Source organism: Canis aureus, chromosome 1 (assembly GCF_053574225.1).
Source record: "Canis aureus isolate CA01 chromosome 1, VMU_Caureus_v.1.0, whole genome shotgun sequence".
Lineage (NCBI taxonomy): Eukaryota > Metazoa > Chordata > Mammalia > Carnivora > Canidae > Canis > Canis aureus.
The window spans coordinates 21479257-21495450 of record NC_135611.1 but is presented as its reverse complement, the minus strand read 5'-3'; the positions used below and the strand labels follow the sequence as shown (position 1 = coordinate 21495450).

The 16194-nt window shown below is 40.8% G+C and overlaps 1 protein-coding gene across 1 annotated transcript in view; it reads left to right on the top strand.

The window, feature by feature from the left end:
• The window catches only part of LOC144310849 (uncharacterized), a 110607-nt gene that overhangs the window by 22437 nt on the left and 71976 nt on the right, over positions 1-16194 (top strand). The window contains exons 5-12 of the mRNA XM_077892496.1: positions 280-513; positions 1052-1258; positions 4041-4271; positions 5422-5575; positions 7492-7601; positions 8384-8497; positions 9884-10030; positions 10834-11082. Coding sequence (XP_077748622.1) covers positions 280-513; positions 1052-1258; positions 4041-4271; positions 5422-5575; positions 7492-7601; positions 8384-8497; positions 9884-10030; positions 10834-10968 — 1332 coding nt within the window. The 3' untranslated portion in view covers positions 10969-11082. The remainder of the gene's footprint in view (positions 1-279; positions 514-1051; positions 1259-4040; positions 4272-5421; positions 5576-7491; positions 7602-8383; positions 8498-9883; positions 10031-10833; positions 11083-16194) is intronic.

Genomic DNA, 16194 nt, shown 5'->3' with positions numbered 1-16194 from the left:
AACTGGCTACATCATTTTCTAGTAATTTATTCTGTGCTTCAGCGTTTCATAGGTTCATTTTTTTCCTTATTTATTTGGGTGTCAGTGAAGTGTATGGGATATGTTTGTGTGTATGTTTGTATTTATTTATACTCATATTTACACAGTATTATCTTACTGAGTATATTTATTCGACAAATGCATTTTTTAAGTAAAAGAAAATATAAGCCAAATTGAGAAAGGAGGCCATATTTTTAACGCATCAAGAATAGAAAATAATGGCTTCATAATTTCTCTTAGGAGAAGAAGAGGCAGTGGTCACTGATGCGCATTTTCCTGGTGTGTCTCTTGGCGTGCACCGTCACTACAGCAGTAGGAGTGCTGATACTTTCCTTGGTTTATCTTCAGAACTCTCAGCCACATTCACAAGTCCATCTAGAACTCCAAGCTGGGCCTCTGCAAACAACGGTTCCCCTGGTGCAAAAGGCTGTTGATCCAAAATTCCAGTTTCTTAATCATTTGCCTAAATCCAAGGTATGAATCACACATTTAGGAAAAAGAATCATCAAAAAAAAAAAAAAAAAAAAAAGGAAAAAGAATCATCTATTGTAACAGTGATTTCAAAACAAAGTTTCCATTGCGTGTGTACTAAGCTTTGTTCTCTCCTCATGACAAGGAGCCAACTGTTGGCCATCGAGAGGAAGGGAGGTGAGCCATTGGGAGAAGGAAGGGCTGGATTCCTGTTGGCCCCAGGCAGAGATTGTCTCTCATAGCCAGCTCTGCGTCCAGTTAAAGGGGAGGACTGTGGATAGACAAATGCAAAGCTCTCTATTCTCTTGTCAGGACAGGTGTTCCTTTCACGTCTGTCATGGGCTGGACTGAAAGCCCGGGGGCTACTACTACTGTCATTCCTGGAGTCTAGCAGACCCATCCTTCCTCTTCTGGGACGCTAGTCTTCACTCCTCACCACAGCCTTTTCTGTCTTGCCTCCCACTTACTCTGCAGGCCCAGTGGCCTCATGTCCTTCAGGTGGCTTGCATATGTTGACGGTCGCTTGCCTGTGACTTTTCAGGTGTTTGAATTCCCCGGTGGTGCAATCCAGTGGGCCCGGTACAGGAATGACGTCAAAGAGTATCTCAGCATTGAAGAAGAGGCCTTTGGCAGCAGCTTGAACAGTCAGAGATCACAGATGACTCTGGGGACCCTGAGAATAAAAAGCAATGGCCTCCGGGCCCCTCACTGGCACTTCAATGCTAATGAGCATGGCTACCTTGTACAGGTATAACCAGTTGGCCTGTGTTCTGCGCCTCAGTGTTTATGCTGTGTGTCCTCCAGCTATTATTTTAGTTGTTGCAAAACCTACTCAAATAAGTGATGGGCAACACCCAGGCTTTGGCGGTGTATTCAATTAGATTAGTTAGCAGTGCCCTGAAGCGGTAACCTGTTTGTTGTAATTAATCTTGGCATCACTTTGAACTTCTTTCTTCAGTATGAAATCATTTTTCACTCGCTATTGTTAAAATAAGATTAATGTTCCATCCTTTGAGCCAAAGCTGAAACTCGTAGCTCTGATCCAGTGATCAAAGAAATGGCAGCTTTCTTCTAAGGATAAAAAGCAATTTGCTGGTGTTCAGCCTGTGGAGTCCCTAAGACCAGGGCAATTGGATGCCCTTTTGTGGTTCAGACTTTTTAGAATTTTTGGGAGTCACGTGAAAGAGAGCTGGAGGTGATATGAGCATTTTCCACTTGAATTTCAAATAATTCATTAATTCTAAAAAGTGTTTGTTTATTTATTTATTTATTTATTTATTTATTTATTTATTTATTTATGATAGGCACATAGTGAGAGAGAGAGAGGCAGACACACAGGCAGAGGGAGAAGCAGGCTCCATGCACCGGGAGCCTGACGTGGGATTCGATCCCGGATCTCCAGGATCGCGCCCTGGGCCAAAGGCAGGCACTAAACCGCTGCGCCACTCAGGGATCCCTAAAAAGTATTTGTTGTTACCTTCTGTATTCCACATACTAGGGGAGGAGCAGTAACTAAGCGCTCATGGCACTTTCAGAGTTTGGTCTTGCCCCCATGATCTTGTTAAGAGATCAGTCAGTGTCATGTGACATATTTCTGTTGTGTTACTAAAACTTTTTTTAAAGCAATTCATTCAGTTTTAGAATTTTCAATAGGAAGAGAGGTTAGAGTTTCATCTATCTGAGACCAAACACTTCTTATTCTTAGGAGAGAATGGAGGCTCAGAAAGATTCACTTTTCTAAAGGTAAACTGTAGTTGTTGGCTGCACTGGGACAAAGTCGATGTTTTCTGACATTTTGTCTTTTACCACGTATATAAAATATGTAAAAGAGGATAGTCTCAGGGCATCTGGGTGGCACAGTCGTTTAAGTCTCTGACTTCTTGGTTTCAGCTGACATCACGATCTCGGGGTTGAGAGATTGAGGCCTGTGTCAGACTCCACGCTCAGTGTCTGCTTGGGATTCTCTGTCCCTCTTCCTGGGCCCCTCCCCGTCTCCTAAAATAAATAAATCTTTTGGGGGAAAAAAAGTCTCTAAAAGGTTAGTTTCCATGGCTCTGGCTGAGTAGTGGCAGGGTAGTAGGAGGAAAGAAAGGCAGGTAAGTAGAAGGGGACCCTTAAAAACAGACCCCAAGGTTGGGAAATTAGTCTGGAGCATGTTCCAGTAGATAAAAGGCCTGGAATCCAGCTTAGTCTGGGGAGCTGTTCTGGAAGTCCAGACAGTTTATAATCTGAACTTCTAAGTGTGGGCTAGAAGATGGTCAAAAGTTACGACTTCCAGTTAACAAAATGAATATATCATGCAATATAATATACAGCATGGTGACTTTAGTTAATAATACCGTATTATAAATTTGAAAATTGCTGAGTAGATCTTAAAAGTTCCCGTCATAAGAAAAAATTCTAATGAGGCAAGTGGATGTTAAAACTAGACTGGTGGTGATCATTTCATGATATGTACAAGGATCAAATCTCTATGTTGTACACCTGAAACTAATATAATGTGAGTCAATTATATCTTAATTACAAAAATATAAAAAAATTCAACTGTAAAGGAAATACATGTGGGCTAGAATATTGTTTAGATCCCAGGAAAATTGTAGGATCTCTCACTCACATGGTAAGGAACCAGCCAATAGAATGTGAAGGAAGCCCCTCTCCTGCATATTCACCCATGGAGGGCGCTTTTGTTTCTGAGTGTCTTCAGGAAAGCCTTGGAAGGAGTGGACTCAAGAGGAGTGGGCATCTGGGGTGGCCAGTGTGCATGGCCCTGCAGTGCCTACCCCGCTGGCTACTGTGCTGTCTCTGCTGGGCATTTGGAGTAGTTGGTCCCCTGAGATGGATACACACTTTATTGCTGTTCTCTGCCTGCGGACTTGGAGAGAGCTCTTTAGAAGTTTACCTTTCCCCTGGATCTTTTTTTTTTTTTTTTAGATTTTATTTATTTATTCATGAGAGACACACACAGAGAGAGAGAGAGAGAGAGGCACAGAGACACAGGCAGAGGGAGAAGCAGGCTCCACTCAGGGAGCCCGATGTGGGACTCGATCCTGGGACTCCAGGATCAGGCCCTGGGCTGAAGGTGGCGCTAAACCACTAAGCCAACAGGGCTGCCCTCCCCTGGATCTTTAATACCCATCTGGAACTGAGTTGTACATGCCTGTGTAGACACAACAAAGACTTCTTTTTTAAAAAATATTTTATTTATTCATGAGAGAGAGAGAGGAGAGAGAGAGAGAGCGAGAGAGGCAGAGACACAGGCAGAGGGAGAAGCAGGCTCCATGCAGGGAGCCCGATGCAGGATTCAATCCCAGGACTCCGGGATCACGCCCCAGGGGGAAAGCAGACGCTTAAACTGCTGAGCCACCCAGGGATCCTCACATCTGTAGTGTTAAAATTTCATAGGGTGGTGATTAGTGAAAAAAAAAAAAAAAAAAAAAACTAAATTGGTACCTTATAAGAGAGGTGGTGAAAAAAGTTTGAGAAACATTACTCTAAAGTGGTGTAAAATATGTTTTCTGTTTATGTTTCAGGGCACAGCATGGATTGGGGTGGTGGCTAATGGTGGTGAAGTTACCACGTACAATGTAACAGCCGGCCAAGTGATCTTCTTCCCTAAAAATACTCTACACTGGATAAAGAATGTGGGAAATGAAGACTGCTTTTTCTTGCTCTTCTTTTCCACACATGATGAACTTCAGACCCTGGACGTTGATGATGTATTTTTTTCTGTACCTGAAGACATTGCTTCCAGGTCACTTAAGGTCTGTACCACTGCTGAAAACAAATCCCTCCTTGAGGGTGTGCATTACATAGGCACAAAGAAAGCATGAGTATTTGTGTTTCTAGGGTAGCAATTAGTAGGGTAAGAGTTGGGTAATGAACTCAAGAACATAACCTGTGTTCCTGCTAAAGATATAAAACTTGTTGAAATTGACTTAGCTTTTACTTTCCTTTATGAAGGATTTCCACAGGAAACTTAGTGAATTATATCAAAAAGTGAATACAAACTATAGTGAATTATATCAAAAAGTTTTGATAGAGTTAATAACAATTACTATAATTTACGTCTCTGAAAAGCCTTAAGCTCATTCAGGGAGAAGGTTGCTACAGATGATGTAATTCTGTTTTTCTAATCTAATGTAGAGAAGCTCATTGTTTTCCTGAAGGAAAGCTACTCTTGTTCTCTAAATACTTCTGTTATCATGGAGGGACTGACTGCTCATAGGGCTGGGCGCAGTCGGAGAGGGCCAGATACGGATGCTGACAATACAAATGGGTGATCAGAAGAATTGGTGATGGCCCGGGTGTGGCAACTGGAAGGAGTTCTGTGATAAATTTAGAAATTTATTTGGGTGTGTGTGGGGGGGTGAGATTTATGTTGCAGCAGATCCTGGTCTAATGTTAAAGGGAGAATAGGAAAAAAATGAGTCATTAGGAGAATATTGGTAAATATGAGAACCAGTGTATCCTTTTTTAAGAGTTATGAGGATTATAAAACATCAACACATTTAAAGCCAAAATGCATCGAGAACTTGGAGGATTGTCATAAATATCACAAGCCTTAGGCTGATTGAGGTCAGTCAGCCCTTTGACTAGGCCACTGAAAAGCACACTGGTTCAACGCTATCCTGTCCTCAGCCACCTACCCTTCTATTACGAAAATTTGCAGAATTTCTCACAAATACCTTATACAATGTTTTAAAAAAGATTTTATTTATTTATTCATGAGAATACACAGAGAGGAGAGAGAGAGCCAAAGGCACAGGTAGAGGGAGAAGCAGGCCCCATGCAAGGAGCCTGACGTGGGACTCAATCCAGGGTCTCTAGGATCATGCGCTGGGCTGTAGGCGGAGCTAAACTGCTGAGCCACCGGGGCTGCCCCTACCTTATACAATTTCTTCTGTGTTTCAGCCTGAAGGTGGAATTAATTTCATTAGAACGTTCCAGAAGCAACAAGAGGATCAGGGGGTCAACCTTCCTCCCAACTTGGCAGAATTGGTTATAAATCCCAGTTATGTACAGTCTCCAGACAGTCTTGTGTGGAGATATTTTTATGACCTTAAAGGTATAGTACGTTATTCTATGAAACCTTTTTAGTTAAGTGTTTATGTATATGATTATATAGGTGTATTGGATTGGGATGTAAGCTTCTTTTTTTTTAATTTTTGATTTTTAAAAATTTTATTTATTCATGATAGACACAGAGAGAGGCAGAGATGCAGGCAGAGGGAGAAGCAGGCTCCATGAAGGAAGCCTGATGTGGGACTTGATCCCGGGTTCCCAGGATCACACCCTGGGCTGAAGGCAGGCACTAAACCGCTGAGCCACCGGGGCTGCCCTCTTTTTTTTTTTTTTTTTTTAATAGCGGGTCACAATCAGGAGGAGTTTGAAAAAATACATTTCTCTACAGAGTAGGAAATGAGAGGAAAGGAAGAGAAGCAAAAGAGAATGTTGTAGAGGATTTCAAAGGGTGACGGGTGTGCGTTGGAGCTAGAGGTGCCTTGGGAAAAAAGGCTGATGAGAGAGAAGGGTCTAGGAATGCAGGTATTGGAAGCTGTGCTAATGAATTTATACTTTACTTTGATGGGAAGGAAGAGCAATTAAGGGATTTTAAATCGATTTTAAATTAAGTTTGAAAAACTTTTTTAAAGATTTTATTTATTTATTCATGAGACACACACACACATACAGAGAGAGAAAGAGAGGGAGAGGGAGAGACACAGCAGAAGGAGAAGCAGGCTCCATGCAGGGAGCCCGACGTGGACTCAATCCCGGGTCTCCAGGATCAGGGCCTGGGCTGAATGAAGGTGGTGCTAAACCGCTGAGCTGCCCAAGTTTGAAATTTTAAATTAGGTGTTGTATTTATTTTTAAAAATTATTTTGTTTATTTTGAAGTTACTTGACAAGAAAACATTAATTTTAGGCATTCAACATAATGATCCATTATTATTGTGAAATGATCCACTACACTTAATGTCCATCGCCACACACAGTTACATAATTTTTTTTCTTGTAATGAGAACTTTTAAGATCTTAGCAACTTTCAACTATGCAATACAGTATTATTAACTATAACGGCCATATGAAGTATATCCCCATGACTTAACTATCTTGTAACTAGAAGTTTGTACCTTTTGACTCCTTTCACCCACTCTGCAGCTACCTTACTCTCTCTCTAGGAGCCACCAATCTGTTGTCTGTATCTATGAGCTTGTTTTTTGTTCGTAGATTCCACAAATAAGTGAGATCATATGGTATTTGACTTTCTCTGACTTATTTCCATTAGCATAATGCCTTAAGGTTCATCCGTATTGTCCCAAATGGCAAGACCTCATTCTTTCTTCTGACTAGATAATATTCCACTCTATGTATATGTCACGTTCTCTTTATCCACTCATCGACTGATGGACACTCAGGTTGTTTCCATATCTTAGCCGTTGTAAATAATGCTGTGGTGAATATGGGGGTGCAGGTATCTTTTCGTGTTAGTGTTAGTGTTTTGAAGTGATGGCTAATCTAGCTGAATTGTGGATTGGAAGAGGACAGATGAGAGGCAAGGAGATGAGTTAGGGGCTCCTGAAGTCCCTCAAGTGAGAGATGGTGGTGGTGGCCTGCAACGTGGCAGTTTTGAGAGGGAGATAATTATTATGAAGCAGGAGAATTTAAGAGGTAGGACTGATGGGACTTAGTGGACTGGCTTGAGAGTGAGGTACAGATTGACCTGTAGGATGACTCTCAGGTCTGTCTGAAAGAGGTCACTCTATGTTAGAAATTGCAGGAGAGCTTGGAAGGTAGGACATTGATCTGACCGTCTCAGATCAGTGTCTTAGGGGCACATAGGATGTGGTGGCAGTGGTTCCTACACACGTTTCCTATAACTACAGAAGAGCTTATGTACCTTAGTGGGACTACATTTGGCTCTCCTTTTGTACTACCATTTTGAAGTATTTTATCTTGTTTTTTAAACTTTCTCTGACTCAGGTTCAAAAGAATATCAGTTTCCAGGAGGAGTAATACAACTGGCACAATATTGGAAAAATGCAAGTGAACTAAGCAACCTTGAAAAAATTTTTAGTGAATTCCTGAATCAGGTAATTGAGAAAAAAAAAAATCTGTAAATATTTTATTTATTTGAGACAGAGTGCTCAAGAGAGAGCATGAGTGGGGGTGGGGGGGGGGCAGGGAGGGGCAGAGGGAGAGGGGGAAGCAGACTCCCCACTCAGCAGGGAGCCCACCTCGGGGCTCCATCCCAGGACCCCAGGATCATGACCTGACCCAAATATGGATGCTTAGCTGAGCCACCAGGAGCCCTGAGAAAAAAAATTAATGATCATTAAGATGGATGAAATATGAGATTTAGATTGGATTCAGCCTTCTTTTGGAAAAAAGGAAAAGGAAAAATCTAGTCAAATGTTACTTGATTAATGGAAACTATTAATTGAGGCCTCTGTGGATGTGGGAGCTTTACTTCTTGGCATGGGTAGTTACATTAATGAGAAGACTGGATGCTTGTGAGACTTCTCTTTCATTTGTTTTTAAATGTTCAACTGGCTGCATTGCAACAGAGTACAATGGTGGCATCAAATTCCCTGAGTCAAGTCCTAGGGCTACTACCACTGTCCGACCCTAAGTAAATTACTCAGCCAGTCTACATTTCAATTTCATCCCCTGCAAAAAAGAGGGGGAATAATAGTACCAACCCTACAAGATTGTTGTAAGGAAAAAGAGACATCATAAAAATAAGGGATATAAAAAATTACATGTTCTCAGGGAGGGCTGCAGAAAAGTTATAATTAGGATTATATAAATGGTTAAGTTGCGGAGTCGAGTGTTTGCTGAATAACTGGATTTACTTTTTCCCCCCTTTTTCAAGCATCAAAATGCCCTCACTTTGAGTACACTCAGAATTTATAACAATGGATTACGACAGCCACATTTTCATTTTAATGCAAATGAAATGGGATACGTAATAAGTGGATGCGCAAAGGTAATTTCTCCAGGAACAGCTTTTTGAACTTTCCTTTTTATTGTTTTAAGGATTTATTTATTTATGAGACACAGAGAGAGGCAGAGACACAGGCAGAGGGAGAGGCAGGCTCCCTGTGGTGAGCCCGATGTGGGACTAGACCCCAGGACCCCGGGATCACACCCTGAGCCAAAGGCAGATGCTCAACCACAGAGCCACCCAGGTGTCCCTTGAATGTTCTTTTTTAATGTAGAAAGAAGGAAACAGGAGGTTTTTGTTTTGGTTCAGATGTTGGTAACATTTAAAGATTTGGTGCTAATGGCTTTGGGGGTACAGGATCCACAGAAGACAGGCCATGCTAGATAGCTTCTCACTTTGATGTTAGCATGAGAAGAGGCTAAGAATGCATCAGAAATGATAAAGAAGTGATCACTTACAGTGAAGGGTTTGAAACATTTTACAGTTTCAGAGTTTCACATGTTTAGGTATTGCAAGGTTTACTGTGCTGCCCTTTGGGGAATTGAAGTAGCCCTTTGCCTCTCAGAGTAATGTGAGTGGGATGGCTGGGGAAGTGTGGAGCGGCAGCGGTAGGAAGGCCACGTATCCCCATTTCTGCAGGATCCTTCTGATGTATGCTGGTCTTGATGAAACTGGGGACTCTGAAGAGAATCTTGGTTTGGATGATCATAAAAAAAGCCAAACTGAAGAAAAGCCATATTATGGTAGTGACTTGACCATAGTTCTTCCGGACTTTCCCGGGACTCCCTGGGGAACTCTCCAATGGCTTACACAGGTCAAATGGATGTCTAGCTTGTATTTGTCTGTACCTTTCCAACAGGAAGAACCAAACCAGACTGAATTGCGCTGGTTATGTCATACATAGCGAAAGTCTTGTTTTATGTTTTGAGAGGTGAAGGCTTTAATGCAATGGAAAAGGGCATTATGATCTCTCACAAATTATATTTCAAGGATCAGATTTTATTTTTGGTTTGCTTGTGTGCTCATGAGCGTGCATTTGTGCACGTTTCATCTCTGATCCTTTTAAGGAAGACTGTTAGGATGCTGCAGTCCTGGAAGGCTGAATTTTCCTGAGTAAGCAGAAAGGAGGGCACGAGGACAGTAAAACACCGAAATGTAGGCTTTCTGCCTAATTGTAGAATTTATAACCCTTAATTAGAACATAGTGATTGATGCTCTTTTTGCAAGATATTCCACAGTATTGAACTCACTAATGCATTTTGAGGAATGTTTAGAGTATCTTTTGACTTCTGTGTGGCTTTACCCTCACTAAAAAAGTCCTTTTATAACTGTATGTTTTTATTCATCTGTTCTTCATTAATACTTCTCCTTAATGAATATTTGGTTTTATTTGCTTAACTTCACCATTGTTCCCCTCCCCCCCTTTAGGTGGGCATTATCAATACTCAGGGTGCCATGGAGTTTAACGTTTACATTGGAGATGTGGTATTTTTCCCTGTCGGAACCCAACATTACATTAGGAGCGCATGTGATGAGGATTTTCTTTTCCTTCTTGCCTTCAGCACTGGAGACCAGGTGAATGAATATAAGCCAGTTGTAGAGGTTGCTGAGTGCCCATGATGTATGGAATATCCTGCGAAGCAAATGTGCCTGGACCACAGGAGGCCCTAGTAAACATGAGCTGAATGAATGCATGAATGAACTAGCAGAACCTATGTGTGAAGAGAAGAATCAAATAATAATCTCATTTGGTTATAAAGGGATCTAATAGGTCACATTTTCTCCCGACTCCCGAGTTGCCAACCAGTTGGGAAAAACACATACCTAGACATAGAGACAGACAGAAACACACAGTGAGACGGATCCAGAGGGACCAATTGAGAGAGGCTGACTGAGAAAGAGAGGAAGGAGAGTGAGAGAGACAGGGAACAAGGACAGGGTCAGCCCCAGCCACCTGGACGGCCAGTCAGACAAGCGGAGAGCGGCCTGTGTCTGGCTGTGGAGTAGGATGACGAGTTACCTGGCAGGCAACGAGGTTTGCTCTGCTGGGTATGGAGCTAGGAGAAGCCCTTTTGTTACTAGTCCCCACTCACAGGAAGACGGAGGGTCTTCCCTCATCAAAGAGAACTACCCTCAGTAGGATAGATGCCCTTCCAAAGAGTTTCAGGTGCCTCAGCACCTCTAGTGATCAATTGCATGAGAAGGTGAGCTCGAGGGAAGGCAGGCATACCAGGTGACCATTCACAGGAATTCATAAGGCTGTCAAGTCACACAGCCAAGTACCCTGCTGTCTGGCAAGTGCCTTGACGGCTGTAGGATCTTTGTAGGGATCTGAGGACTTTGGTGCTGATACATCTTGTTTTCGTTTCCCCTGCCAGTTGCAAACCCTTGACATGGATGATTATCTCCAGGCCACAGCCGACCATATCCTGGCCCAACTTTTCTTCAAAAAGCAAAGCGAGTTTAAGAAGATCCCCAAATTCAAGGAGGATCAGGCAATCAACCTGCCTTAGATTTGCCTGATGAGTTCACATTTACTCTTCCTTCCTCATCTGTTATTATTTTTAAAGAAGGATCACTTTGCTAATGTACCTGGAACTCTTTACAGAGTAGAGGTGGGAAAGCAGGTACAAAAGAGCCGTGTGAGCTCATTTAGCTGATGGTGATTACAGGCAGTGCATGCTAAGGGAGCATTTCAGTATATTTTGTGTCGATTAGTAAATCTATGGAGGAGACCCGATAAATCAATATGTTTTTGTATGGATTTTAGTGTATTTGTATATATTTATTTATTTTCCTTTTGTTACCTCAGATTTTATTACTTTCAGTGAAAAATCAATCCTTTTATGCAGATCAGTAAATCTTACTATTATGCATGTATTTTTGTCATTCTTCACCGTGAAAGAAAGTCAGCCTATGTACGTACTTACTAAGGCGCCGGAACCCACGAACCTCAAATCTTGTCTGGAGAGTTCAGTATAGAACCCTTAGGCTGCTGATTCCTGACGCTTTTGTTGGAATGGAGATACTTTATACAATGGCAGAATTTTCAAGGATTCCTCATTTGACTGGTTTTGTATTTACTGTGTATTAGCTGAGAAAATATTCAGTGATAAACTAATTATGAATTCAGTACCTTCTTTGAATGTATTGGATTTTGTTAATCACATCGGCAACTATTTACATTTGAGGAGTAGTCATCCCTGTATTTGAGAAGCATGTGGTTTACTTAGTCCATTGGCAATGCTGGCTCTTTATGTGGATGCACACACCGCTTGTCATCACTTGAAAACTGGTAGGGGCTGGTGGTCTCCAAGTTGGGGGCATTATCTTAGTGGAAAAGTTTGTTCAGATCTACTCTGTGCTGGGTTTTGTTTACATTTTAACAAGTGTCTGGTACCCCTTCATTGTGCCTGGGTACAGCTGTTAGTTCTGGTTTATATAGGACCATTTATATAGGTCGTTAATCCTATCCAGTCGGATCCCTTCTAACATGAGGAAGTAGCCATCTCCCTTATATACCTAATCAGATAACAGAAGGCCTATTATCGCTTGGAACTACTGTGTATTACCTTATTACCTTTTCTGGAAGAGCCAGTCAAGATGAGACTTGATAGCAATGGGAGTTTTATGATGGCAGTGTTGTTTTGAAGAGACTTTATAGGGAATAGGTCACCATCCAGGAGGAGGAACATCGTTGAGAAGATGTAGGGAACAGCACAAGGCAATAGGTATATGGAAAGAGGACGTCCAGATAGAGGGGAAAATAGTCATCAAAGGCAAAGGGCAATGTGTGTAGACAGAGTTTCTAAGTTTTGTTTTACTTTAGGAACTTTTTTATGTACTATAAACTAGTTCATAATCCATTTTCTTATATTAGGAAGTACTGTATCAGGTTTTATTTAGTAAAGATTTTATGTATCTTTGTATATTATTTTGCCATTGTAATTTTCAATGAAATCTGTTCTTGTGGTTTTATGTATTTGAAGCATTATTGGTTTCCCTATATGCATCCTTGAAATATGACTTAGGAATCCAATCTATGTATTTAAAAAAGAAAAATCTTAAAAATAAAAATCTAATGAAGACAATTCAATTGGAATACTGTTGGTATGTTATTCTATGGCGGGATGTGTTCTACTTTGTTACTCTAATTTTAGTCCTTTCTTTATCCCTTTTTGGGATGATTTCTAGTTTTCATACCATTTTATTCTCAAGGGTCACTTAGTCCACTTATACTCAAGTGCTTTAAGCTTTTTGGTATATCAACTTTATTAATTACCAAATCCACAGATTAAAGAGTGAATTGCTCAATCAGACTGATTATTTGGCATCATTCAAGCAAAACCCAGACATTTGAAAACCTCCTTTAAAACTGCACCCACTGGAACCATTTTATACACACAGTTTATAATACACAGTTGATTCTTTTGAAATGGTGCGAATTGTTCTTAACTGTTTTAAGAAATCTTAGAACTCTTTAAACAGTGCTTTGAATAACTGAATGGAATGAATTAATTTGAATAGAGGAACTACAGGTTAGGTAAACAATCCTGAATGTTCCTTATTGCTTCTAAATAGTGGAGGTTGGTTATAAAACGTGTCTTGGTTCATAGCCTCATCCTTCCCTGTTGAGAAGTAATCAGGCTGCTTTTTATCACCCAACTGATTACGGAAAAGGAGAATAGTTAAATGTTACTATATAACTTGATTTCCAATGAGTGTATTTTTTCAACATTCAAAAATGACTCAGCAGTATAATTGCTTTAAAAAACTAAAAACGATCTTTATATATTTTGGATACTCACCCTTTATCAATTGTGTCATTTGCAAATACCCTCTCCCATTCAGTTGCTTGACTTTTAGTTTTGTTGACTGTTTACTTCACTGTGCAGCAGCTTTTTATTTTGAGGTAGTCCTGATATTTTTGCTTTTATTTCCTTTGCCTCAGGAAACCTGTCTAGAAATACTTTATGTTGCTACAGATGGTGTCAGAGACAGGACTACCTGTGTTCTCCACTAAGATTTTTATCGTCTTTTCAGGTCTTATATTTAGGTCTTTAATCCATTTTGAATTTATTTTTTGGTATGGTGTTAAAAAGGAAGTAAGTGATGGGGACTAAGGAGTGTACTTGTGATGAGCAGTGGGGTTCTTATGGAATTCTTGAGTCACCACACTGTACACCTGAAACTAATAGAACACTGTATGTTAACTGTGCTGAAATTAAAACACTAAAAAAGAAAGCCCTTTCAAAAAAAAAAAAGTCACAGTGATTCTGTGCTATAATTAGAAGTTGTAAGTGGTGTCTCCTCCATAGTCTACACTCACATTAGCTTTATGAAACTGGCATGTTCATCTTTGGATCGCTGTTCCTTTGAAAAGACGACGGCACTTAAATGTTCAGAACAGAACAGTGTTAGCTAACCAGTGTTTTCTTCATTGTACTTATGTTGGAACTGTTTGAGAAAAAGAAGTTAAAGGATAACTTAGAACTATGAAATCATATAGCTGGTAGAGGCCATGTGTCACTTAGTCTCATTACTTTAGTTTGCAGAAATGGACACTAAGTCCTGAGAAGGGTACTTTACCCAGATTGCAACATTACTCCACATGAAACAAGTCTATACTAGAAAATGCACTGTCTTCAAGTGGGAGAGGCGGCTGCTACCATCTACAGAGAGGCAGCCCACCCCCCTCCACCATGCCAGCACTTCTCCTTTGTGGGCCTCCCACACACCAGAGGCCCAGGATCCAGCTGCTTCTATAAAGAGGTGGTCACAGCCTCCCGAGATCACAGTTCACAATCCTTATCTAGCAAATTCTCACTGCTTGTATTTTATTTTAAAATTTTTATTCATTTAAAAATTTTAAAAACTGTGATAGAATATACAAAATGTAAAATTTACCATTTAATCATTGTTTAAATGGTTTTTACGTGTTTAACCTTGCATAATTCAGTTGCATTAAGTACATTCACATTTTTGTGCAGCCATTATTACCATCCATCCCCAGAACTTTTTCATCATCCCAAACAGAAACTATTCCCCTTAAACCCTAACTCCCCATTCCTGTCTTCCTCCAGGTCCTGGTACTTTGTCTCCATGAATTTGTCTGGTCTCAGGCACCTCACATAGGTAGCATCATAAAATAGTGCTCATTTTTGTGACATTCTTACTCATTTTAAGAAATTGTGCCTTTACTATGTGGTTAGCATTGTGGTAAGATAAGCAAGAGACCCAAAATGTGTAATTTAAGTGTTTCTTATTCAATTATGTGCTTCTCTTCCCTTCCCAACACTTCCCTGAATGAACTCAATCCTTATCATGAGTAAACAAAGAATGCTTATTTGTTCACTTATGTTAAGAAATCCATGGTAACAGATATGAAAAAAGTTAGAGAGGTGAGTCTATCTTAGCTCTCATATTTCCAGAGAAGGCAACATACAACTCCTTTGGTGATTTTCACAACTCTTACAAAGTTTCTTTTCCCCTACTTTTTTTTTTGGGGGGGGGGGGAGGGAGGATTAGAGGCTTCATTCTAGTCTTTGAAGTTTAAACATCCAGATAAGACGGTTTTGATTTTTTGATATTAAATATTAACAAGAAACCTTACGCAGCCTCAACAGGTGTCTTTCATATCTCTTATCTTGGCTCAGTAATGCTCAATTTCATCCTGCTGGCAATAAATCTATCACTATTATTTTAGCCTGATGCATTCAGACTTTTCCTTGGTTCAGAGGGTGGAGTAGCTCACCATGAAAAGAAGCAAGCTGTGACGTGCAGGCTAACTGGGATGCTGTGCCACACTGGTAGTAGTGAGGGGCCCTGGACTCACTCAATGTCTGACAATGCCCTTAGCACACATCCAAAGCCCACTTTGGAGATCAGGGCGATAAGAAGATTCAAAACATTTAAACTATCACCTGAAAAAATCTGGAAAGGATTAGTAATCATTGTTGTTTTGTTTTGTCTCTCTTTTCAAGAAATTGAGCAGCCAGGAGGCAAGGTTTCCTTCCTTCTTTCCTTCTTCCTTTCCCTGCCTTTCTTCTCTTTTTTCTTTCCTTTCTTTCTTTTTCTCTTTCTTTTCTGTCTTCTTTTTATTTATTTTTTAAAAGGGATTCTATTTATTTGAGAGAGAGTGTGTTTGCGTGTGCAGGAGCAGTGGGGAGGGGAAAAGAGAGAGGGAGAGGGAGGAGCAGACTCCTTGCTCAGCAGGGAGACCAATGTGGGGCTTGATCCCAGGACCCTGAGATCCAGAGAGTTATCTGAGTTGGAAGCAGAGGCGCAACCAACTGAGCCACCGAGGAGCCCCAAAAGGCAGGGTTTTAAATTGTTTTTGTTTTGGTATTAAGAATGCACTGTGCTATAGGTGTTAGTACACCAAGGAATAAATTAAGTGAAAATAGACAATTAGGGATCCCTGGGTGGCTCAGTGGTTTGGCGCCTGCCTTTGGCCCAGGGCGCGATCCTGGAGACCCGGGATCGAATCCCACATCGGGCTCCCGGTGCATGGAGCCTGCTTCTCCCTCTGCCTGTGTCTCTGCCTCTCTCTCTCTCTCTCTGTGTGTGTGGCTATCATAAATAAATAAAAATTAAAAAAAAAAAAAGAAAATAGACAATTATTAGTATCACTGAGTATTAGCACTGTTCAGATGATATTGTCCTTAGAGATGATTTCTCTCTGTTCATAAGGAGTTATAGATGGTAAAAGCTGAGAAGAAAAAATCCCCGTTAGCCAA